This window comes from Typha latifolia, chromosome 5 (assembly GCF_019914945.1).
Source record: "Typha latifolia isolate L0001 chromosome 5, TyphaL0001v2, whole genome shotgun sequence".
NCBI lineage: Eukaryota > Viridiplantae > Streptophyta > Magnoliopsida > Poales > Typhaceae > Typha > Typha latifolia.
The window spans coordinates 15,887,209-15,912,992 of NC_133090.1; the positions used below are offsets into that span (position 1 = coordinate 15,887,209).

Below are 25,784 nucleotides of genomic sequence, written 5' to 3' on the forward strand. Positions count from 1 at the left end.
GTGGGGGAAAATACACTCAAAAACTTTATGGCATGGAGATTAGATTTTGAGTTCTATATCCTACTTGGGCTCAACACATCATCCTCAAACAAGTATTCTATAATACTCAAATTACAATTATTTCTAGGAGTGGAAGCTAGTAGGTCTTCATATATAAAGTTCAATATCTTATTAGATAAAATTAATTCACCACATTACTAATCCACCTTCTTAGAATATAACTTACTTTACCTTTTTCTTATACTTTTGCCAAACTTTTGGAGGATTAAAAATTGATTAATTAATGAGAATAACAATTAATAAAACCTACTAGTAGGATGCTAGAGGTGAAAAAAAAATAAAAAATTATGAACTAGATTCTCCTCATATAAATTAGTCATTTATTGGTAGTGGGCACCATAAAAAGGGAAGGTTGAATAGTTGCCAGATAGGAGGAGCATTTGTTTATTTATTTATATCCCTAGCTAGACGTGCTAGGAAAATAAAAGCTCTAGTGTGGTGGTCCTTCCAAAGGATCAAAACTTATTCCAAGCACAAATGCTTGTATTTTTTTTTAAAACACCTTGAATTATATGGTTATAGCTTCAAGTTTGATTTGGTTCTACCTCTGACTAATTAACTTAGAGTTAATCATAATTTTTTTATCTTTTATTTTCCATCTTGGAGCTAATTAAAATTTAAGAAACTAAGAAATTGATATTTATAGAACAAACATAGATAAAATGCCTGTTGTAGTATTTTCTATCTCTTTAGACTCTCCGCTAAATTACACTATTATTATTATTTTGGAAATAAAAATTAAAAAAATTAATAGCATTCACATATTGTCATATAGATTTTTTTTTTTTAAAATTTTAACAGTTATCATATTGATGAGCCAAACAAGCTATATATATAAAATGGCATTTCTACTCTTTAGTAACTTTTCTATAGTTAAAGTAAGAATAAATAAAAAAAATAGATATATTTTAAAGAAAAATGAAGAGTATCTTAGATTATCTCAGGATATTTTTAAAGATAATCTCAACACTTGATTTTATCAGCAAATATATGCGGAAGGTATGCATCACATGAAAGAAAAAAAAATTATATATATTGAAAAGCTATTACTCTCTCAATTAGTCTAAAATTTCCTCTAGGCTACACTAATATTCTTACAATTACAATTTAATTACACGTGCGCATACATTGTGGCTATGGACCTACCAACACTTGTGATTAATTCTACATGCCAAAGCTTAGAAAAGAAAAAGAAGAGAAAAAAAAAATTAATAGTTGATAGTCAAATAAAAAGGAGCCAAGGATTTGTTAGTAGTTGTTGTTGTTGTTGTTGTGCATCTCGCCACCTTTTGATGAGTGTGAGGTCGAAAGAAAGAATGCGACCCCGTGTCAAGATATTTGGCGCCTAACACCCTACCCGTTTCTCACAAGGATCTCATAGGCGCCCCCAGTTGCACCCACTACCTTCAAATCCCCCCTTTTCTTAGTTCTATAGCTTTACAATCTGTGATCTAATTTAACATGAAAACTGTTCTAAGTTTTTTTTTTATCGTATGCGGTTAGGTCTAAGATATACTGTATCCTATTTAAATTATTAGGGAGTTATAATCAAGTGAATTTAAGTTAGAAGAGTTAAAATGTACCAAAATTTTTTTATAAAAAATTCGAATTAGATTTAGGAAGATTCAGTATTTTTATAAAATATCTGCACGAGAAAAAGCTCCAACGTCACCACCAGAGCTTCTGGATATTCACGAAGATCCCCTGACACGCCCAGCTCGCCAAACCGAGAGTAGTGGGTCGGTGGGGTCGCCCTTTCACAGTTTCACACCCTCTCCTTCTTCTTCTTCTTCTTTTTATTTTTTATTTTTTTTTTTTTTATTTTTTATTTCTCCTCTTCGGAATTCTATTCGCATCCTTCGTTCATGCCTTTGAATGGTGCTTTTTTGCTTGGATTCCATTTTTGGTGAGTTTGGAGTACAGCTAATTTTACATTTACCATCGAAATTCCATTTTATTTCTCTTTTTTTTTTCTTTTTTTCTCTCCCCCTCTTCCCTCTTCCCTCGAAGGAAGCCCTTTATTCCCTTCCCCCACTCGCTGCACTTGCCTTATCCGAGCTCTAGACGGAATAAAGCAGGAGGAGTTATCCCTACTCCCTGCCTCTCTATTTTAAGCCCAGCGAATAGATAGAGAGACAAGAGACGAAGAAGAAGAAGAAGAAGAAGAAGAAGAAGAAGAAGAAGAAGAAGAAGTGGGTAGTGGAATTAATCCTGTTTCTATTTCTCTTCTCCACACGTTATCTATCTAATTCTGTTTTCTTTTTATTTATTTTTACTGTTTCATACCTGCGTTATTTTGTATTCTTGTTTTCAGTGCTTGGAAGTAGAACGGATTAAAAAAAAAAATCGGCTGTGGACCACGGTGCCGCCAAGTTGCAACCGACTGCGAGACCCATCTATGTCGGATAAATAGACGGATAAGTAATTTATCCGGGTGATTTATCTGCTCCCGCTTCCTTCCCTATCCTGTCCAGTAACGTGTTTGCTGTTATTCCTCAATGCGAGTATATTTACTGTTCGCTTTGTACCTCTCTTGGTTCGATGATGCTTTGGTTTGACGCGGGGATCACCCTTGGTTTGTGTGATCACAGTGCGTGCATGTTGCTATAAGGAGGGAGGCTCCTCTCTCGTCTCTCCTCCGTTCCTCCTCTTCGCTCGAAGTGTAAGATAAGAACGACGTAGTTTACTAGTAAATGTTTCATTCAACAAGTGGTTTATATGTTATCTTTACGTTTGATTCTATGCAGAGGGGCAAATCGTTGAATTAATTGGCGGACTGCATGAACTACAACGAGAATATCATGTCTGGAAGCAAGTACAACAGCCGGAATCCGACGAGGGTGGAGAGATTGCTGCGGGATAGGGAGCTCAGGAAGTTTAACCGATCGTTTCATCAAGAAGAGAGTAGTAGCACCGGCGGCAGCGCCAGCACTAGCGGAGATGGTTCCGGCAGAGGACCCGACATTTCCGAGCTGGCGCCGAACGGCGGAGGGAAACTCGGGTGGGATGGCGTCGTGGTGGCGGATGAGAACGCGGTGGATTTGTTGTCGAGAACGGCGCGGAGTGCCGTGGAAGGGTTCACGAGGCCCGGAGCGAAGCCCATGAAGCAGAGGTTGCTGGTGGTGGCAAATAGATTGCCGGTGTCGGCGGTGAGGCGGGGGGAGGATGCGTGGTCGCTGGAGATTAGTGCAGGCGGGCTCGTCAGTGCTCTTCTCGGTGTGTATATTTCCTCTGCTGTAGAATAGTCAATTGTTAGTATTCATGTATTTGAGAATCGCATTTTATAAATAGAATTATGTTTCTGATAGTTTGGAAGCAAAATGTGATACTAAATGATGAACAAAGTAGGTCAACAATTTTCAAATATTAGAGTTGCTAGCTGAGGGAAACCAGAGCAAGGATAGGTGTCATCTTTAGTTTTATGGCATGCAAAGTAGGAAAGCAAATTCTCACAATTGCTGATTTGTTTTGCCATAGGTGTGAAAGATGTTGATGCTAAATGGATAGGATGGGCTGGTGTCAATGTGCCAGATGAAGTGGGGCAAAGGGCACTGACGAAAGCACTAGCTGAGAAGGTCTGTTGAAAATAAGATACCTGTCTCTGAATTATTTGCATTCTAAGTTTTCATCTTCTCATGCTGTTGTGTTATTCTTTTTCTTTTTTTTTTTTGTGAAAATAGAGATGCATTCCAGTTTTTCTCGATGAAGAGATAGTGCATCAGTACTACAATGGGTACTGCAACAATATCCTGTGGCCACTTTTTCATTACCTTGGACTTCCGCAAGAAGATCGGCTAGCTACTACTCGAAGCTTCCAGTCTCAATTCGATGCATACAAACGAGCAAATCAGATGTTTGCTGATGTCGTGAGCCAGCACTATGAAGAGGGGGATGTTGTTTGGTGCCATGATTATCATCTCATGTTTCTTCCGAAATGCCTCAAAGAGTATGATAGCAAGATGAAAGTTGGTTGGTTTCTTCACACACCATTCCCTTCTTCAGAAATTCACAGAACCCTGCCATCTCGATCAGAGTTACTTAGATCTGTTCTTGCTGCTGATTTAGTCGGGTGAGAAGATCTCTCATTAGATACGTTACTTAGCTTTGGGTGGCACATGTCTTTAGACTTTATGCCACTCTGTCCTCCACCATAACCTCCACTTAATCTCTCATGATTCTTCTCTTTCTTCTCTCACCAAAAAAGAAGAAAGAGAAGAAAAAAAGGTATTAGAGCAGACAAATTAGCTGCACAACTTTTTCTATCTCTACTCGTCCTATTGCGATACCAGAATCTGTTACCGAGTAGCAATTGCAGAAAGGAAGGTTCCTGTACTGGCTTCCTAGTGCTATTGTTCGGTAGCTGAGATATGATGCTGAATGCTGTAATTTGCTGTCAATGTTCTTCTACTTTTATGCCAAATCAACTATTTGTTTACTTGATTTATACCTATATTGTAAAAGCACAACACTTTAGATTAAGATACATTTTCAGATAGCGAGACTGAGATTATGGCTCTCATATTCAATTCTTTGAGATAGTAAGGGAAGATAAAGGAAGACGTGAACCTCAATAGTAGCTTTTAGATCGATCAAAGTGGACGCCATCCGAGGACATGCTTGGGGAGAAAAGATAAGTTTGTCATGCTGTGCATAGCTTGAGTGAAATATGTATTACAAGGTAATGTCAGTGGATTTGGTACTGTCTAAACTCTAAACAACCTTCTGGATCAGTGGTCTGACGTTATGGGCATATTGCCTTCAAGTTTCACTTATGGACTAGCTACACCATCTCCATGTTGCTAAAGATAATTAAAATCATAGTGTTCTTATCTGAAATTGTAATACTACTGAAAGTTTCTATATAATGGGTTTGTGGCAAAATCCTGCTCACCATACATGCTTAACTATATCAATAATTCATCTGGTTCTACCCTAATATTCTTCTAGCAGAGCTTTAAATTCTTTTTTCTGCTGATTTAATTAGAATTGTGTGTTTGTTATTTTCAAGATGTTTCATATCATCACATATATTCAGGCTAAATTATTAACTTTGAGTGCTGTCAGTTTAAATAGCGATTTCATTCTACATCTTTCTTTACCAATTGTTTACTTACCGAGTTTATGCTTCAGTTTTCATACATATGATTATGCAAGGCATTTCGTCAGTGCTTGCACGAGAATTCTTGGGCTTGAAGGGACACCGGAAGGGGTGGAAGATCAAGGAAGGCTGACTCGGGTAGCAGCGGTATAGCTTGTAGTCCAAATAGTTTATTTCATCATTTGCATGATAGTTTTTAATTGTATGTGGATGAATTATATAGTCAAATCAATTTATGGAATCCTTCTTTCTTTTTTACCAGATGGACTTTCTAAAGTTATATCGACTGTGGTCATGATCAGATCATAAAATTTTATTTTGCTTATATCACTCTTTTTATGTTAAATCTTCAGTTTCCTATTGGGATAGACTCTGAACGGTTTAAACGAGCACTGGAGCTTCCAGCAGTCAAAGAGCACATAAATGAATTAACACAGCGATTTGCTGGTCGAAAGGTAAAAAAAGCATCATATCAGTGAGTTTGTTGTTTAACAAAGTTCATAGCAGAGAAAAATTGTGTTCTTGGTGGATAGACCATTAAACTAAAATAGTTTGTCTATAAAAAGGTGACTTCTTATCTCTAATAAGCAGATGCCAAGATTTCTTGGGCTTAATATAGCATTTATAAGTAGAATATTTACATATTTAATACTTACGTTATGCCCTCATGTATTTACTTTGTATATGTAAATGAATGGTTTAACTATATATTGTGATGTCTGATGTAATTAGGGTACTCATTCTTATCTGTAAATTGCTATTGTTTGGCGCTAGGAAGACCGACGGTGGATTATTTTAGTTATCCAACATGATGTTGGTATTATAAAGACAAACAAACATACAAAATTCTCTTTGTAATTCTATTAATCAGGCATCCTGTTGACAATCCAAGACCGTTGTTGTACTTGTAGGAGGGAGGAAAAGCTAACCCGGAGAGGCAATTGACATCAGTATTTGTACAATTGACATAACTGTATGCATCACCGATGTGGCGATGTCAGCTATGGTAATGCTGACATCAATAACCTGATAAGGCAAGGCATACCTCATCTCAAGTACAATGACATATAAGTATCTGAATCCTTACAATTTGTCCCATTTTGGTGCATATAATGAAAGATTGGTTTTGGATGAAGGTCATGCTTTATACAGTTTCTCTCACTCAAAGGATTTATTACAACAATTAGATGGGATTTTGTTTTTGAAAGCTTCGCAAATCACAAGGATGGTTGATACATGGGAGAGTACCTTCTCTAGAAATTTAACTCTGATTAAAACCAAGTGGATTCAACTTATCAATTTGTTGTGGTTTGGGATTAGGTTCGATGTTTCTATCGGCTACATCAATTATTCTATTTATCCCTTCTTTGGCATATTATTGCCATTTTGGAACTGTCTTTAATTTATGTCCTTAAAATTTACATCAGTCAGAACATTGTGTTGGATCAGTGACATCAGTCATTTCTGTTCTCAAGATTGCTAAACTCTAAACTCTATTTTTAGTTATTCCATCTTATATGATTTTTCTGATAGTATAACTGTAAGATGTCTGCATTTGCTCTTTAAAAGAAAAACATAATAATAATTATTAATATTTGTAGCTCCTCTTGACTGTATTTGTCAAATTCTTAATTTTTGTTTCTTCTCCTAGTTTCTATCAATTATTCTCCACAACTTTCCTCCATCAAGCTGTTATCCATCTAGTCCACAATGCTTTCTAGATTCTTGAAGTTGCTCTAGTATTTAAGATTTTTAGGGGTAAATATTTTAGGTCTTTAATAAGTGCTTATGCAAAACATGAAGGTCATATTTTTGGCAGTTTAAGCTGCTGGTTTTTGTGATATTTGTCATGTTTATTTGACAATTGTCATCATCTTCCTGGCTTGGACTTGGTCCAGCACATTGTAAAGCTTACTCCAAGGTTCTTCCCTTTAGAAGTAGATCGCTAGGGAAAATCATAAACTAAGTTGGCTGAGTGGATCACAAGTTCTAACAAAGTATTCCTTGAGTCAATTGTGTGTGATTTACTAACTTGGGAATTAATATAAATCATGAACATGATGATAGCAAGAAGACAACCAATCGGTTGGTGGGTTGGCAGGAGTTGATCAATTACATCCTTTGATGAAGTAGTTATGTGCATCATGTGTCTGTCCATAATCCTAAACAGGAATGCATGGTCATGGAATATTAATCCCTGGATAGGATCATAGGCATCACTGAAGCATTCCTTCCTCTCAAATCATGCATTGGATTATAAGATTGCAATTAAATATCTAAATGTTCTACTTGAGTTATCACACATTTTGTCTTGATTAGACTGAAAAATTCAAGCTTACTTATTTCATGTTTGTATCTGTATTGCACTGTACATTCATGCTTATATAATGGTTCAAATTAAAAAAATTCTTTATCTTTTTAATAATTTTGTCTTGTACTTTAGAGGATTTCTTCCATTGATACATTTCATATTTGAGAACTATGATTAACTTCTTTTTCCCACTTTATTGGTAGGTCTGGATATTTTCTTGTTTGATTTTCCATTATTCATATTGTTGCTTATTGATTTTTGGCACTCTTTTCTTTTTGCAATACAATAGGTAATGCTGGGTGTTGACCGTCTTGATATGATAAAAGGGATTCCTCAAAAGATTTTGGCATTTGAAAAGTTTCTGGAGGAAAATTCATCGTGGCGTGACAAAGTAGTCTTGCTACAAATTGCTGTTCCAACAAGAACTGATGTCCCTGAGTGTATGCGTCTTTTTTGTATTTTCATTTGTTTTGTTGTAGAATTCATTTTATGCAAGATAGCACTTACGAAAACAAAATGGTTTTCTTAACTTTTACATTTGATTCTATATATAAGAGAACATTCATTTATCTTGCCTTGAAATATTAAGTTTTAATGTTTAAATTAAAATTTTAATGGTGTAAACCTCTTAGAGATGGGGTTATTCAAACCCATTATATTCAAGGAGTAGAGCTTGTATTCAGGTTTTGAGTTCTTTCAAAGATATATAAAGGGAAAGCAACCCCACCCAATTTGCTGCTAAATACAGATTTTAGCTTCCTTGTATCTTCCTCAGATGAGAGATGAGGAACGAATCTGCAGTGTTGAACATTTGGAAAGTATATAATACTGCATGTTCTTAAAGAAACCCAGTAAATTGAAGCCATGAGAATCCCTAAAATATTACATCATAGTTAGAATGAAAATTTCTTCCTTTTTGAACTATAGGATCTTTGTTTCAAATTATTCTGAAGTTGAGAGAATTATTCTTTTTCCTGTTGAAACAATTACAACAGCAATCTATTACTGGTAACTCTTGTTTTTATTATATCAAAGAGTGGATTGTCAAAGCAATTCATTTTTCTGATACGACAGCTGCAATATGGATCCTCATTTGTCTCTTTTGGGGTACCCAGATCAAAAACTCACCAGCCAAGTGCATGAAATTGTTGGACGTATAAATGGCCGATTTGGGACACTGACTGCTGTTCCCATACATCATCTGGTATGTCTCTATTCATCTGGTCTGTCTTTATGGCTGAATTCATACTTTGGAGTGGTTCATACTTCATAGTTTCCATCAGTCAATTTGATCACTACACAATTTGCTTTCTTTAACATGTCTATCCCATAGGATAAGTGCATGGTGATACTTGATATATATCATTGTATTATTTTGTGTGGTTTAAGTGAGAGAGTAATTAGAAATCTTCCATGCTGTGCAAATATCTCATTAGAGATCCTAATAAATTTTAGATTAGTCTCTTGATTTTCCTATTTGTTCAACTTCCATGCATAATCTACTGTTAGTTTTTACTTCTTATAGAAGAAGATCCACTCTTTTTTTTAATATATTAACTTTCTTTCAGGATCGATCCTTGGAATTTCATGCATTATGCGCTCTCTATGCTGTAACTGGTAATTTTCTGTCTTATATTTAGTTTCTTCTTTGTGTTTTTTCTATAAAACATTTTCTAATTTCTTTTCTTGAATGTAAGATGAAAAGGAGATACCATGGAAGTAACAAAAAACCCTCGAGATGTGTAATAATTACTTTTGTGTAATAAACTTGTGAGCATTTCATTTGTACATTTGTCTGAATTCTGAACAGCCACCAAGTCTTTAATATAAACTATCTGGGGAGATTTTTCTGGACTTTTTCATGCCACTAAGCTCCTTCAATTTATCTGACATTTGATTATACAACCACCAAACATTTAGTCCCTTGCAAGTTACAATTACTTCATATTATTTTTCTTATCCTGCTTCTATGAGTCTTACTTTTACATAATTGGAGCTTCTATTTCATATTAATATTTGGGTAAATATCATTTTAATTGCACTTATTCTCGCATAAAATTTTCCTTTTCCTAATTTAGATGTGGCGCTTGTTACATCACTGAGAGATGGGATGAACCTTGTGAGCTATGAGTTTGTGGCATGCCAAGGATCAAAGAAAGGAGTTCTGATATTAAGTGAAGTAATTACGAACAACATTTCTCATTTACTATTTTTTTCTTTCCTTGATGGTTTTATTTTATACTATGCACATCATAGTCACATCATCTATCTGTAATTGTTGATTCTCAGTTTTAATGCAACCAACCAAATGCCATTTAAGATAACAATAAACTCACCATTCTTTTGTTGAAAAGCCCTGTGAACTTTTCTTAAATATTAACTGTCCTTATCTCTTGAATTACGATTGAGGAGCAGCTGTTGGTAACTTTATATCATTTTTATAAGGGATTTATGTATTTTAGTAAAGTCTATCAGATGACAAAGTGCCACAATGTAGGCAACCAAAATAGTTTTGCACTACAATGATGTAAAACTCATGGTTTCTTATTTTTCTCATTGTAAGCCTGATTTATTTAGAACAAATAAATCAAGCATGTCAATTTTAGTATCTTTAGGTTATTATAACAAATATAAGCTACAAGTCTGTCAGCGAGATCATGGAGGCTAAGAATAGTTATGGGTCAAATTAGTTTTTGTCATTGTTTTCTTTTGATAGTTTACCATCCATTGGCTTGCAGTTCCCTCTTGCTGTCCTGCTTAACATATTTGCTTGTTTATATAATAAGGTAATCTGCCTGCAACATAGTATTTATTTCATGCTATATTGTTGCTTTAATTTTTAGTTTGCTGGAGCAGCACAATCCCTTGGAGCTGGTGCCCTCCTAGTAAACCCATGGAATATCACTGAAGTTGCATCCTCAATAGGATATGCTTTGAATATGCCTTCTGATGAGAGAGAAAAAAGGCACAGACATAACTATGCTCATGTGACTACACACACTGCCCAAGATTGGGCTGAAACTTTTGTAAGGTAAGGATTTCAATCCTAGTTGCTCAATAAGAACTTGAATATTCTGGTCTTTTCATGAGTTGCTTGTTGTTAGCATTTTGACTGGAGGATTAGAATTTTCTTATGGTATTATTTGCCCAAAAGTTGAAGATTCCCTTACTTTTCAACAGCTTTTCATCTGAATCGTGGAGAACAACATGAGTAGGTCATTTGTAACTGCACACTCAAGAAGGTTGTAACTGATATGTGGTCTGGGTACTAAGTTGAGGTGGATTATGTCTCCTGTTCTTACTAATGATACAAATCCATACATAAGAGGAAGCTATCCTGCTAAAATCTGTCATAGAAAACCTTTGTATTCTCATATGACATACTTGTTGTTACTTGATAAGGAGGACAATCCATCTACTAGAAGGAATAAATCGTCAAAACATAGAACAAGAAATAATGCATTTCAATCATAGTAACATTACATATTATGCAAAAATTCTGAAGTATAACAAACCATATAGCATATGAATAAATCTTAAGCAGCCTCAAAGGTTTCATCACATTTACTTGCTTGTACTGTTGGCTTGCTTTATTCTTTCCTTTTGATGATTTTAACTTCCATTATGCAACTTATTACAGCGAGTATTCTATGTATTTTTTAGATTTTACTTGCTTGTGTAGCGTGACTATAATTATGAATACTTAATCTGATGCGTTCTTGTGCAGTACTTGCGTATATATTTGCTTTTCTGATTGATCTGGTTGGGGTTGGTTTGTTTGGCATCGCTTTCTGGCTTTTATAAAATAGTAAATGGTCTGTCATGTTTGAAAATAGTTTTTCTAAATTAATCTTAGAATTTCTCTTACCATATTCTGTTGGCTGTAGTGAATTAAATGATACTGTTGTGGAAGCCCAACTTAGAACAAGGCAAGTTCCGCCTATACTTCCTTCACAAACAGCAATAGAACGATATTTGCAGTCGAAGAATCGATTGCTCATATTGGTATCCTCCTTTCCATGAACTATTGCTCTTATTTCAGATAGATTATAGCTGCAACTTGTATTTCTTTTCTCTTCCTTTATGTTGAAGGGTTAATTTCACTTAGAATTCTTAAACTAACACTGTTTTTCACATACCTTTTTTATTTTTGTTTATCCACATAAATTAAAATTCTTAGTTCAGGGAGTCCATATAGTTATTTTTTTATATTAGTTCAGAAGGTCTATGTCAATAAAAAGGTTCATCGGAACATGTAAAAACTAGTGATAGTTTAGAGGGTCTAACTAGAATTATTCCTATGTTGAATCATAAATGGGAAATCATAATGCAATTTTAAGTTATCAAGATGTTGTATTTTGTATGCAATGTCTCATATTATTTTTATTCCAAAATCAATTATGTAGAAATAACGTGGATTAAAACTGCACAGAAAGCAGTTATGGTGCGTAAAGGAATCATCTTCAAGTTTGTAATATGACCTTTTGAATTCAAAATGGTAACCCAAGTTTTCCATGAGATTTGTCGAGGATAGTTAGGGCTACTCTTTTCTGTAGTTGATAATGGGAAGTTAAATTTTTTTAGATGTTTTGAATCTAGTTTAGAAATAATACTATATGTTCTCCTTTCGAAGAAGATTGTTTAGAACAACGATAGTCGTGCCACAGGCACGGACCGTGCCAACCACCGGCCGTGCCATAAGAAGAGAGAAAAAAAATAGATACTCACATTCGCCGTCGCCGCTCGCTGATCGCCGTTGCCGCTTGCCGCTCTCTGATCGCCGTCGCCGTCGGCAGCGACGGCGAGCGGTGGAACTATTAGGAGGGGTGTCGTGCGACACCCCTCCTGCCATGTGCCGGTATGCCACCGGCACGGTCATCCTTGGTTTAGAAGGCCAACAATTTAAGTAAGCTTTATCTTAGATACCGTGGCCATCAAAAGCATCTAACATGTATTCGCAGAATGTACATGCTTTCCTAGTTACTGCTTATGGCAGTCTTTGTATATATAGAACTATATGCATACTGATTGACAACCATGTACGTTTAGTATGCTCTAATAATCATGAAGAAATCCATTAAATTTTACCCTTCCCAATTGATTCATAGCTCCATCTGAAACTCCATAGAGCACTGTCGGTTTCTTTCATCTTTTTAGTTTTAATTTAATGCTGAAATTGATAAGTTGGTTCAATCCTCTTGATATCCTGATGCCAAAATATTAACGGAACTGGAATTTCTCATAACTAGAACTCTCTGCTTGTAAAGATAATAGAAGTAGTGCAGAATGTAACTTGACTCTTTTGTACCTATAGCAGTTTCTATTTTGTTGTTCATACATGACTGTATATAGAATACCATAGCAGTCTCTTCAGACTATTCTTACTGCTTCTTTTTTTTAATTTTCTTACTGCAAAATGTTAGGGTTTCAATGCAACATTGACAGAGCCAGTTGAATCCTCTGGAAGAAGAGGTGGAGATCAGATTAAGGAGATGGAACTCAAATTACACCCAGATTTGAAAGCATCTTTGACAACTCTTTGCGACGATAAACAAACAACTGTTGTAGTACTTAGTGGAAGTGACAGAAGTGTCCTAGATGATGTACTATTATTAAATTAAAATCTTGCTTCTTCCATTACATGAATTTATTAACTAATTTGTTTTATTTTCCTACAGAATTTTGGAGAATTCAACATGTGGTTGGCAGCTGAAAATGGGATGTTTTTGCGTCTTACAGGTGGAGAATGGATGACAACAATGCCAGAACACCTTAATATGGATTGGGTTGACAGTGTGAAGGTGCTTTTCACTTTTCAATCTTTCATTCTATTGCAATATTTTAATGTTCTAGGCATGTGACATTAACTGAACTTTTCCAGCATGTGTTTGAATATTTCACTGAGAGAACGCCTAGGTCTCACTTTGAACATCGTGAGACCTCACTTGTATGGAATTACAAGTATGCAGGTAGGACATGAGATTCTCAATGACAGAGAATTCTTACATTATGTTTTATGCAAAGTTTTGTGATCATGAACACCCTCACTCTTGCCATCACTTTTTAGAACACAATCTTTCTTTTTGTTGTTCAGATGTTGAATTTGGAAGACTTCAAGCAAGAGATATGCTGCAGCATTTGTGGACAGGCCCAATCTCCAATGCGGCAGTTGATGTTGTCCAAGGTAGCCGGTCAGTTGAGGTTCGATCTGTTGGGGTTACCAAGGTCTGTTACATGTTTTCCTTTTAGAAAAGGATAACTCAGGATATTAGTAGTTCATCTCTTGAGCTTTCACAATTCTTAATAACTTTGTAGGATACCTATTGCATTCTAAGTAGGATTTGGAACATTTTATAATTTCTTGAAAAGGATATTTCTGGCTGTTGAGTCTGGCTTCACCACTCGTCTGTCTGTCCTTTTTTTGGCTAACAAAGATATCAAGGATCAAATTGTGAATTAAGTTTGATCAATCTGAAATCCTTCCTTTGTTTGTTATTTTACTATTAAAAGTATGAGCCAAACTTTATATTTTTTCTTGGCAATCATATAAAAATAATAATTGAACATAGAACCCTCAACTTTAGTGACACATAAAGCACTGACAGCTTCTAGATGTAGGTGACAGCATATCAGCAAGTTTTTAACTCATTATTGGTTAAGGTGTCAAGATAAATTCCATCATGAAGGACCTTTTTTTTCTCTCTGCAGGGTGCTGCAATTGATCGCATTTTGGGAGAAATAGTTCATAGTAAAAGCATGGTTACTCCAATTGATTATGTTCTCTGTGTCGGCCACTTTCTTGGAAAGGTAATTTTAGATAATGATGTGTCTAATGAGCTTAGTTCATGGTGCAACTTCTTGCTTTCTAGCTTCTGATTAATATCATAGCAACACAATGAATACTAATAAAGGATAGGATATAAGAAAAGTAACGAGCACAGAAATAGTTGAAATCATCTCGTTTATTCATTGAGCCAAAATATCTAATGATAGAAAACATGTTGATGGTGCTACTGATAAAGTTTTATCCATAGTATATTTTCAAGTGATTGATGAAAGAGAAACAAGGAGTGACAGTAGAGCTGTCAAATAAATCAAGCCGTCTGACAAGTATTTTGAGCTTGGTTCTATATTAGACTCAATCATGATTTGCTTGAAACTGAATGAAATAAATTGATCTTCAAATTTAATCTTGAAAAATAATTTTGAGCTTGGGCAGGCCCTAAAATGATAAGTCTCAGTTTAATAGGGAGACTAGAAATATAAACCTATATATTTATGTGCAAGAAATATAAGATAATTCCTCACAAGTTACATTAACCATTAGCTCTCGTAGAGGTTACACAAATTAACACTTAACGGCCCTGGAGCAGTGATTTTGGGTGACTTGATCGGGACTATTAGACTATTAGGTATCTTGAATAATCCTTTTCCTTGCCTTTACTTAAATAGGCTGTCAGGCTCAATCTGAAAGTAGATTAGCTGAGGTTGATTCCAAATTCTGTGCTCTGGAAAAAGAAAGACCAAGCCAAGCTTGATCAAATAATATTTTCTACAAATTCCAGATTCAAGTCTCTCCCTTTCTTTTTGCCTGATTGACATACATGAGAGTTGTCAAAGTACAGAGCCTTGTTCAGCCAGGAACTTCTATCAGCATTGGGCTGTACAATTTTATGGTAGTAACCATAGCTCCAGTCCTACATTCATGATTGAGATGATGTAGTTAGTATCATTCTTCTGCTGCACTGCTAAAAACAATGTTATGATTTTTATAAGACTTGTAAAATGTCATTTGTGCCTACCCACTGGTAGAAAAATCAGTGTCACATATAGATAAATTTTGTTTCTTATAATCTGTACTGATTTTGCCATTGGTTTTTGAGGCTTTTATTGGAATGCCATGCAAATGGTACAGAGCTTAGTTGTGCAGTCAGAAACTGTGAAAGTCCTTTTAAGATCCATGATATTAGAATTTTGTTGAGATTTGAGAAAACTCATAGCTTCTACTACAAAGAGATCACAAATTTCCGAAGTTCTTGATTTCTTCTGACCTTCCATCTTAAAATTATATCATCTTGCCAGGCATCTCGAAATTCTCTCTAGAAAACTTTTTTTTTGTATCAGATAGAAAATAAAGTGATTAGAGATGCTTCCAGGTTAAACAAAGGATTAATAGGAGATATTTCTCTTTGCTCTGTGATGAGCATGTAATTTCTGTTTGACAACATCATTGGTTTCTGGATGTGCTTCATCTATGTGGGTATATTATTCAGGATGAGGACATCTATACATTTTTTGAGCCAGAGCTTCCATCAGAAACTGCAAATTCTTCGAAAGGAAAAGGAGCTGATGGGGGAAGGCCCTCTCCTGATAGGAGGTCCACAGGTAGGTCATCAAATAGCAGGAACAACTCAAAAACACCCCAATCAAGGACGCCAAGGGCATCTTATGGATCTGATAGGAGAATACCTACAAATCATAACAACTCAACTGGATGGCGATCTCCTCAGGAGACCATGTCATGGCGCGAGGGATCTTCTGTTCTTGATCTCAAGGGTGATAACTATTTCTCTTGTGCTGTCGGGAGGAAGCGTTCTAATGCGAGGTATCTGCTCAACTCATCTGATGATGTAGTTAATTTCCTCAAGGAGCTGGCGGAGGCAGCAAACATCGGTGCCTGAGCTGCATCTTACCTAAATGATGCCAATCAGAGGGTTCTCAAGTAGGAAATAGATACCGGTCGACAAGTTCATCGAAAGAGCAGTAATCCTTTATAGTTTTATGAGAGGCAGTAGTACATCATTCACGTCATGGAGTTACAAAATAGTATAGATGGCTTCAAATTGCTGATTTACATTGTAAAGAAAATGTGTAAATTCTACATTTTACATCTAGAGGTGCTTGAGGAAAGATCATATTGCACATGAGTCGACATAACTACTCCGAGTGTAGCTGGCTGATGGTTCTGAGAAGAGAAGGCTGCGTCCTTATAGGATTTTCTTGTGTTGACAATAGTCCCAACTTACATGTTGTTCCTGCCAGGAAGGTTCACATTTGTAGTATCTCTAGATCTGTTGGCTTTCTAGCCAAACTAATCCATTCTGTTTGGTTCATTTGAATTTGGTGTATTGCTAGTAATATCCTTCTTCTAGTGCTGTAGCATTAATGTCCTTGATAACTTTTGTTTCATATTATTTGCATCTCATTCTTAGTTTATCATTTTGAGCTTTCATGAGCATTTCTGAGGAAATGAAGCATAGTTTGGTTTCTTTCTCTCTTACGGGACTACATGGAGAAACTTCTGTAGGAAGCCATCGTTCACTGAGTTGTTGTAAGTATTTTCTCTTTCATGATGAAATGATGAAAGATAGACACGTGTATGATACCTCCCAAGAACTTCTTAGTAAATCATACTTTTAATTTAGTCCTTAGTCAGTCTACATATTTCTTAACTTAGATTACAGTCTTAGTCTATAAAAGTTTTTAACATGCATCATCTTTATACGCATGGAGGCTTTTCCTCTGAATCAGGGCAATTCACGATGCGATACAAACAAAAGTGTTACAGAGCTTTCTCTAATACAAGGGATTTGGGTCAGAGCTTTTAAGAGCGTGCGCGATTCAAGACAAACCAAAGATAGCTACAGAAGTTGAATTCTCCGACTAGTATGAACTCAATCATTCATGTATCACTTTTTTTTTCCCCTGCTCTGAAAGGGACGACGGTCCATCCACATATAAGCACACGAAGAAACGTACAAATTCGGATCGGATCTATCCAGAATCCGAACCCGAACGGGTAACGACCAAAGAGTGGACTCAGCTTTTGTAATCCTTCTCTGTCGATCTACTGTTTGTGGAAATGCTTAGACGAGCGATAGGTCCTAACACCTAAGTGGCGGTCCAGAAGCGGGACGTTGTTGTCTTGGCGTGCGCCGTGCGAAACCCGGGTTTAGTCTTTACCTTGTTGCTTTCTAGTTGTTCGATCTTGTGAAAAAGACGAGCTTAACTTGCACGAATTGGTTCTTGAGCATTAGAAAGATCCTTTCCACTTTAATTTTTAAAATTAATGTCATCCAAGCACTGATAAGGAATTGGCTGCATTCATAGTAACTTAGTAAGTCATATTTGGATAGTAGTAATATACATAGTAACTTTTGTAAATCATATGATTATAATATTCTATCTATATATATACGTATGAGGGACACCGGGCACCACATCGAGGACGGCAAGAGAGCTCCTTGGGAGAAAGATGGGAAGACATCCAACCTTCTCATCTCTTCTTCTCCTTCATCACTTCCTCCTCTTCCTCTCTCTTATCTCCATTAATGCTTCCTCTTATAAGCAAGGCCAGGTTTGATGACTAGAATTTCTATTTTACCTTTTCTTTTTTGTGTATAATTTGGTTTCTCTACTAGCTAGTTTAAGTAAATTATGGGTTGTTAATTTTCGGTGATAGGTATATATAGTGTACTTAGGAGAACATAGTGGAACTAAAACCACTCAAGAAATCCGGGAAGACCACCACTCCTTATTGCTCTCCGTTAAGAAAAGGTGCGAGAATTAATGGTGATATCTCTCTTTTATCTTTTTATAATCCGTTAGTATTTTAATGGGCTTCTATTGGTTTTATGATTTCTAGTGAAGAGGACGCACAGGAGTCTCTCCTGTACAGCTACAAGAACAGCATCAATGGCTTCGCCGCATTGCTATCTAAAGAGGAAGTCGCAAAGCTATCGGGTATATATATATATATATATATATATATATAGAAAGAAAGAAGCATAAAATCCAACATAGATTTTTCTTCACTTTTTTTTTCTAATATAGTAATATAATTTGCTTTATTTGCTATGTGAAATTATTACAGGGATGAAGGAAGTGGTGTCTACCTTTCCGAGTGAAGGGAAGTGGTCACCACACACAACCAGGTCTTGGGAGTTCATGGGGTTTGAAGAAGGATTGAAAGGTACAGAAAGTGATTGGTTACCATCAAGAGCCAAGTATGGGAAAGATGTCATCGTTGGCATGTTGGATTCTGGTTAGCATACAATAACAAAAAATTTCATGTGTAGTGATTCTTTGATTGGTTTGTTTCTGCAAATAATATAGAGGCATGATTCTTTGATTATAATAACTTTTGAGTTTAATTTGATAGGTATTTGGCCGGAATCAAAAAGCTTCAGTGATGAAGGAATGGGACCCATTCCAAAAGGATGGAAAGGAATCTGTGAAGAAGGAGATGCATTCAACGCTTCGTGCTGCAACAAGTTAGTAACATCATCTCTTTCTCTCTTAATTTCTTTAATCAACTAAAATAGTGTCCAAAAAGTGCCTTAAAAGTTGAGGCCATGGCAGTTGGGATCATTAAAAGGAAGAAGATAAACTTATACCAATTGGTTTGCGTTCTTAATTACAATCATGGGTAATCTTAATAATGCTCAACCTTGCGACACAACGACATCATTCCCCTGTCGTTTTACGAGCCCCATACAAGTGAAACAAACAAACAAACTACCCGTGACCCATAATGAAAAAGAAGACAAGGACTAAATATCTTAATACGTTGCTGTGTGTCTGCTATCTTCGCTGGGATAAGTTTTGTCCAAGTCCAAATTCTATCTATGTTGGCTTTGCTGGATATATCTCAATTATTTGATGCTTGAAATAGTTGGGTATCTACTGGGGATCTGGTGAGAGATGAGACCCACAACCTAATATGGAGACAAAGGAAGCTTATGACTTGGCTTGGTGGTTTGTTAAGGTGTAACCTGGAAGGATTGGTGGTTTTAGGGTTGGAGAGGCTGGAGAGCTTAAGTGAAGAAGACAACTTACACCACGGGAGAAGAGAGAGCACCATTCCCACTGGGTGGTCTAGCCTTGGCCTTCTAATTTTATTTATGTTGGTTTTCTATATTAACTGATTTGACTGGTGAAAAGCTAAGCCACATAAGTGTAGCTGGACAGAGGTTGGACCATAAACCATCCATGGGTAAAAAACAGTTAGAATTTGTCGAACTTTAACCAACATAATAAATCGATTAGTTTAAATTTACGCCATGTATGTGCATGTCAAGTAACAAAGATTAATAAAAAAGAAAAAAAATTATTTGTCTTGAGTATATATGTATATGTACGTATCTGTGATTCAACTATACTCTTGCATGCTTAATTAGTGATTCAGGTTAACTTAAAACAACTTAATTTGTGGTGGTCAACAAACAGGAAGCTAATCGGAGCTCGTTATTACCTCAAGTCGTATGAGGCCTACTACGCTTCTCTCAACACCACCTACGCCTACCGTTCTCCTCGCGACCACGACGGCCACGGCACCCACACAGCCTCCACCGTCGCCGGCCGCCTCGTCTACGGCGTCTCCGCCCTCGGAGGCTTCGCCTCCGGCGCCGCCTCAGGCGGCGTCCCCCTCGCCCGGCTGGCGATCTACAAGGTCTGCTGGCCGATCCCAGGCCCAAACCCCAACATCGAGAACACGTGTTTCGAGGCCGACATGCTCGCGGCGATCGACGACGCCATCGGCGACGGCGTCGACGTGCTGAGCATATCAATCGGGACCACCGGCGCGCAGCCGAAGTTCTCCGACGACGGCATCGCCGTCGGCGCGCTGCACGCGGCTAAGCGCGGGATAGTGGTCGCATGCAGCGCCGGAAATTCCGGCCCCGGGCCGGCGACGGCGTCGAACCTCGCGCCATGGATCATCACGGTGGCGGCGAGCAGCATCGATCGTTCTTTCGACGCTCCCATAAGGCTAGGCGATGGCAAGATGATCATGGTAATTTAACATTTAAGACCACCTCGATGCATATTATAATATATATATATATATAATTTATTTCTCATGAATGCAATAATAATAATAATAATAATAATAATAATGATCAGGGCCAAACTGTAACACCATATAAGTTGAAGAATAACGTATTCTACCCTCTTGTCTACGCTGGCGATGCAGTTGTTCCCGGGACTCCAAGCAACGTGTCAGGGTACGTACAAACTACTTGGAATTCACTTAAAACATAGGGTGTTATATGCAAATTAAATTTACCATACCGTATGTATACTCGTATAGGCAATGCCTACCGAACTCTCTGTCCGAGGAGAAGGTGAGGGGCAAGATAGTAATGTGCATGAGAGGGAGCGGGCTAAGAGTTGGTAAAGGGTTGGAGGTGAAGAGAGCCGGCGGTGCAGCCATCCTTTTAGGGAATCCTCCGCCCAACGGCAACGAGATCCCCGTGGACGCGCACGTGCTTCCGGGAGCCGGCGTCTCCTCTAATGACGCCATTACCATTCTTAATTACATCCACTCGAGTCGATTAAGCCCGAAAGCTGCGATTAGTGGGGCTAACACTGTTGTGGGCGTTAAGCCTTCTCCTGTCATGACCCAGTTCTCATCTCGAGGTCCCAACTCCCTGGACCCCAATATTCTCAAGGTACACATCTTATCCCACTTCTAATCTCTCCTCATTACTACTAATTACGGTCAAATTCCAATACCTCGCAGCCAGACATCACGGCACCAGGTTTGAACATATTAGCAGCTTGGAGCGAATCCTCGTCGCCCACAAAGCTCGATGGGGATAATAGAAGCGTTAAGTATAATATCGTCTCAGGCACATCAATGTCGTGCCCCCACGTGTCCGCCGCTGCTGCTCTTCTCAAATCCATGCACCCTAATTGGAGCTCCGCTGCTATTAGATCCGCTATCATGACCACTGGTATACAATATACTATCAAAACCCATTAATCCTTCTCTTTTAATTCTAATGGCTTTTATTTATCTCTTTTTTTTTTTAAGCTACTGTGAGCAATGCCCAAGGAGGCCCATTAATGAACGGAGATGGAAGCGTGGCTGGGCCCATGGACTTTGGATCGGGCCACATTAGGCCCACCCACGCATCGGATCCGGGCCTTATATACGACGCTTCGTATGAAGACTACTTAGTCTATACTTGCTCAAGTACTGGAGTCCAAATGGACCCTTCTTTCCCCTGCCCAAAAAGCCCACCATCTCCGTCCAATCTCAACCATCCATCCGTCGCCGTCGCAAATCTCAACGGATCGGCCACCGTCCGGCGGACCGTCACCAATGTGGGCCGAGGTGAGGCCCATTACCACGTGGCCATTATCGAACCCGTCGGCGTCTCGGTAAAAATTTCTCCGAAAAGATTGCACTTCAGAATGGTGGGAGAAAAGAAGAGCTTTTCCATAAGATTTAAGGCGAGAAAGAGGGGTGGTGGGGAAAAAAGTGGAGAATTTTTGGCTGGATCTTATACGTGGAGTGATGGCCTTCATACAGTGAGGAGCCCTATAGTTGTTTCTATTGCATGATTTTTTTTGGTGCTTTAATGATCCTAATTTTACCAGTATTTATAGCTTCAAAATAACGGAGGAGTGAGTTTGATGTAATTGAAACTACTTCAGGATTATCCATAAGTAATGGTGATTAATTAATAAATTAAGGGGATTTCGTCTCACCTCAGCGCAGCTCTCTAAAGTCCAAAAGAAGCCGTTGCTATCCCCCCAAAGTGTCCGAAAAAGATAACGTTCGTATACCGAATTCGTCAAAGCCCGAGTTCTATAGTTCTCATTAAATTCAATTAAAATTTACGTAACATACCCACCCTCTTTGATATTTTTTTAATGATTCGTACTGGTTCTTAGTCAGTCTATCCCATGGTCTTTATCTTAAAAGGGATTAGAGATTAGCAATCTTTCATTGTCATAACCTACCTCATAATCTTTCATTTATACAAAACCACAAAGTAATTTACTTAATGCGCATACAAAGAAACTCTTGGATTTCATATCAGCTTAAGCTTTAAGTAGAGCATTAAATAGCACGTGGGTAGTTAATCAAGCTCTCCTTATTGCTTCTAAACTTAATGGATAAAGCTTTACTAATATTAGGTGGTGTGGTTCCAACAATTAGGGAATTAATCCTAACCATCTCTTTCCATTTATTTTTATTGCCTGGAATAATACATTAGTAAAGCTGTAGGCTTGGGGTTTGTCGAAGGTGATCATAACCCCCACGGTTCTAATTCCCAATCCCGATGGGAAAACTAAACTAGTATCTATTTTGCCCTAACTTAAACTACGTGACCAATTAGTTAAGCAAGGCAGATGACACGTGGCTGGTCAAGGTTGGGCCAACGTGCATGAAGGCCTAACGTTTGTTAACATGTACGATAGCTTAGAGTTAATGAACACTCGCTCCTCTATAAAATCCCATGCCGCCAAGGTCTCTCTTGCTATGCCACTCTCTTTCTCGATCTCTGAAAAATATTCCAATCGAAAGGAGGAGGGCGATGCAGGAGGAGTTGTACGAGTCGGACGTGATTTGGGCGGACGATCAGGGCCGTCCGATGGGCGCCTTCGTGTCGTCGAGATCGACCAAGGATAAAGCGAGTTATCCGGCCACTATGCCGTTGGCTATCCAGAATAGCGCGCGGATAACGCGCGGGCGGATAGGAGAAAGGGACGAAGAGGAGGAGGTGGTGGAGCTCGTGCCGCCCCACGTTCTGGTGTCCCGCAGGAGGGGAATAGGGGAGGAGGTGGCCTTCTCGCTTTGCTCGGGCCACGGGAGGACGCTCAAGGGGAGGGATTTGAGGCACGTCCGGGATTCGGTGCTACGGATGACCGGGTTCTTCGAGGGATGATAAAGCTATCCCGCCGGGGATTATACCGCGCATTAGGAGCTGTGGACTGTGCTTTTTAATTCTAATGGGTAATTAAATTAAATGGGAGGAAGGGTTTAAATTATAAATGATATTTTGTAAACGGAGATATAATATTTACGGAGCAATTTTCGTAATTTTTATTATTATTATTATTATTATAAAAATGTCCTCCTTTTATACTTCTTAGGTCCAACAACGCGCTAATGCTAATCATCTACTATTGAAATAATTTTTTTTTTTTTAATGCGACCCTTGAGTTTTAACTTATTGTACTTCTTATACAAGACAAACTTCCTTGACCTACACCACCACGCCACGCGTCACTGCACAGTTCGTCCCACTTGAGCATGACCCACACGGTTCTTTCTGCTGACCTTGTAACATTAATTATTAAAATCTTAAGTTTAAGACTTGTTAATTAGTTAATCCTCCTCTCCTCGCGCGTGTACTTTGTAATTAATCTTTTATAGAAACCTTAAACCTAACTTGATGCTTCAACCCAATAATTAATCTGCTTCCTTTCCTACAACCACGGCTATGAAACGGGTGGATTAATTCATAAGATTAAGATTAAATAAAAATATATATGATGAAAAGAAGGATCTTATTCTTGGTGCGTAGAGTTATCGGGGAGAGTGGACGTGCATGAATGCGACGAGATGCCAAGAAAATGTAAGCAGAAATGATCCAAATAATGAGCAAACTGGAAGGAATTGATAACTAGATCGAGACAGTGGAATCTAATTATATATATATATATATAACCAGCAGCATGATGGATGGCATCTTTACGACTCTATCTCATCTTTTATGAGCTGATTAAGACCTTGGCGTGATTACTAGCTAATAAGGAAAGCAAAAGCTAAGCAGGAATAGCCCAAGTTAAAGCGGCTGCCATTTAATGCTCTCTTGCCCAAATACTGCAGTCCAAGTTAAAAGCCTCTTAATTAGGATTTAAGAAGGAATTTAAATATCCTCAATCTCTAATGCCGAATTACTAGGTATGTTTGCTTCTTTGTCCTATGTATCCATCCAAGTAGATTCAGGAATAGGAATTAAGGAGACTTTTACAAGCAAACATATTTATTAATATATGTGAAGTTTTGCATCACGAAAGCTCTTTGGTTGGCAAATCGGCAATGTTTAAATGTAACAGTCACCTTAGGTATCGTCTCATGTCGGCGATGGAGTTGGGCGTTTACTACTTTCTTTTGTCACACTCTTCCTATCTCTAAACTATAAACCAGCTAATCATTGGAGAGTGGTAAACGATATTTAGTTTTAAATAGATTATAAGGATATAGACCAATTTATATATTAGAAGAAAAAAAAAATTAGCCTTAGATTATGGGGTTAGATTTGAAGATCCAGGAAAAGATTCCCTCGTTATGACTTCCTTTTATCCGCACGCTTTAGGGATCCAAGCCCCGGAATAGCTGGATCCACGTGGCAAGCTCTGTAACGGCGGATGCCGTACTCCAAAATCCAAATCCTTCCGATGGATATGACGCCATCTTGCCCTCGGAAGTGTGCTTGCTACGACTCGTCAAACCCTTTAAAATTCTCTCTCTCTCTCTCTCTCAGTTTGCTCTATAAATTTCCATCCAAACCTCTTCCTTCACCTTTTAGAGAAAGCAACCAAGCATGGAGGAGTTCGAAGAGGCAGACATCATGTGGCCTGACCACCACCACGATGACGATGCCGGCGGTGACGGTGGCGGTGGCAGCAGCGACGACTGCACGGATATCGAGGTGCAGATTTTGGGTCGATCGAAGGCGGCGGCGGCGGTCCCTGTCGTCGTCCCTACGAAGGATCGAGTCAGTCATTCCTGGACGTTGGGCTTCAACTTCAACGATATTTATGTAGACAGAGAAGACGGCGGCGGCGGCGGCGGCGGAAGCAATGAAGAGATTGTGCCACCGCACATTCTTATTTCTCGGAGGTTTAATAATCGCCATAAGAAGATGGCCTTCTCCGTGTGCATAGGCAAGGGGAGGACGCTCAAGGGGCGTGATCTTTGCCACGTCAGAAACTCCATCCTAAGGATGACCGGATTCCTCGAGAGATGACATTGCATCAGTTTGCCGAATTTATTTTTCTTTCCATTAAATGTTATAATAAGAGGATGATGGAGAAGGAAGCAAAAGACGTGAATTAGAACACGCGAGGGATGGATTGAAGGCATAACCAAACGAACGAGGAAAGTTGTCCAGGAAGACTTGATCAACTTAATTAATTTGGGTCTGATGCGGATTAATCTCTATCCACTCTCTCTCTCTCTTTCTCTTTCTCTTTCTCTCTCTGTGTTAATAAATAATTAAGCCAGGTGGATTTAAATACACAGCAAAGGAGGGTAGATTGGAGAGTACCGCGTAAAAATTATTTAATCTTGTCGTTGGTGCAAACTTGGTCCTCTCTTAATACAAACTGTAAGCATAGGAATCCCAACCGTACACTCAACATTATCCCGTTCAATTTGAACTACTCGACATAAATATATGGTAAGTTATACGTAACTTAGTTGCAATTTATGACTGCAGTACTCGTTATACTCACCCTCTTAGCTAATAGGGTAAGGTTGCTGGTAAAAGAAGCACTGGAACTTGAGAATTA

The 25,784-nt window shown here is 38.0% G+C and overlaps 4 protein-coding genes across 8 annotated transcripts; all 4 read left to right on the plus strand.

The window, feature by feature from the left end:
* Nucleotides 1-1,788: 1,788 nt before the first annotated feature.
* LOC140788506 (alpha,alpha-trehalose-phosphate synthase [UDP-forming] 1-like) lies at nt 1,789-16,588 on the plus strand. 5 transcript variants are annotated; one of them, XM_073137768.1, is made up of 20 exons: nt 1,789-2,252; nt 2,375-2,560; nt 2,652-2,722; nt 2,808-3,276; nt 3,538-3,635; nt 3,741-4,129; nt 5,191-5,305; nt 5,512-5,613; nt 7,759-7,909; nt 8,585-8,673; nt 9,038-9,086; nt 9,548-9,648; nt 10,313-10,500; nt 11,357-11,474; nt 12,893-13,072; nt 13,148-13,270; nt 13,351-13,438; nt 13,564-13,694; nt 14,178-14,276; nt 15,743-16,588. In XM_073137768.1, exons 4-20 carry the CDS (start codon nt 2,841-2,843, stop codon nt 16,148-16,150), a joined length of 2,865 nt encoding a protein of 954 aa, XP_072993869.1. In that variant the 5' UTR covers nt 1,789-2,252; nt 2,375-2,560; nt 2,652-2,722; nt 2,808-2,840; the 3' UTR covers nt 16,151-16,588. The 5 variants fall into 5 exon arrangements, 4 of the variants coding, with proteins under 4 accessions (XP_072993869.1, XP_072993872.1, XP_072993870.1 ...); XR_012109030.1 differs by lacking the exon at nt 13,351-13,438; XM_073137771.1 differs by lacking the exon at nt 1,789-2,252 and having other exon boundaries at nt 2,372-2,494.
* A 1,059-nt stretch (nt 16,589-17,647) lies between these two features.
* Nucleotides 17,648-21,969, plus strand: LOC140788507 (subtilisin-like protease SBT5.6). The gene is made up of 10 exons (XM_073137772.1): nt 17,648-17,826; nt 17,932-18,026; nt 18,115-18,212; nt 18,343-18,513; nt 18,631-18,742; nt 19,698-20,262; nt 20,373-20,473; nt 20,560-20,920; nt 20,992-21,205; nt 21,286-21,969. Exons 1-10 carry the CDS (start codon nt 17,725-17,727, stop codon nt 21,816-21,818), a joined length of 2,352 nt encoding a protein of 783 aa, XP_072993873.1. The 5' UTR covers nt 17,648-17,724; the 3' UTR covers nt 21,819-21,969.
* Nucleotides 21,970-22,798: 829 nt separating this feature from the next.
* LOC140789197 (protein S40-1-like) lies at nt 22,799-23,149 on the plus strand. The gene has a single exon (XM_073138804.1). It carries the CDS (start codon nt 22,799-22,801, stop codon nt 23,147-23,149), a length of 351 nt encoding a protein of 116 aa, XP_072994905.1.
* A 1,665-nt stretch (nt 23,150-24,814) lies between these two features.
* LOC140789198 (uncharacterized) lies at nt 24,815-25,240 on the plus strand. The gene has a single exon (XM_073138805.1). The coding sequence runs from the start codon at nt 24,815-24,817 to the stop codon at nt 25,238-25,240; it is 426 nt and encodes a 141-aa protein (XP_072994906.1).
* Nucleotides 25,241-25,784: the final 544 nt, after the last annotated feature.

Excerpts from the sequence above, each read along its gene's own strand:
- LOC140789197 (XM_073138804.1), top strand. The coding sequence starts at position 22,799 with ATGCAGGAGGAGTTGTACGAGTCGGACGTGATTTGGGCGGACGATCAG.
- LOC140788507 (XM_073137772.1), top strand. The coding sequence starts at position 17,725 with ATGGGAAGACATCCAACCTTCTCATCTCTTCTTCTCCTTCATCACTTC. Across the intron at positions 17,827-17,931 it reads CCTCTTATAAGCAAGGCCAG|GTATATATAGTGTACTTAGG; the intron begins GTTTGATGACTA and ends TTTCGGTGATAG. Across the intron at positions 18,213-18,342 it reads GGAAGTCGCAAAGCTATCGG|GGATGAAGGAAGTGGTGTCT; the intron begins GTATATATATAT and ends AAATTATTACAG.
- LOC140788506 (XM_073137768.1), top strand. The coding sequence starts at position 2,841 with ATGAACTACAACGAGAATATCATGTCTGGAAGCAAGTACAACAGCCGG. Across the intron at positions 9,087-9,547 it reads CGCTCTCTATGCTGTAACTG|ATGTGGCGCTTGTTACATCA; the intron begins GTAATTTTCTGT and ends TTCCTAATTTAG. Across the intron at positions 10,501-11,356 it reads TGGGCTGAAACTTTTGTAAG|TGAATTAAATGATACTGTTG; the intron begins GTAAGGATTTCA and ends TGTTGGCTGTAG.
- LOC140789198 (XM_073138805.1), top strand. The coding sequence starts at position 24,815 with ATGGAGGAGTTCGAAGAGGCAGACATCATGTGGCCTGACCACCACCAC.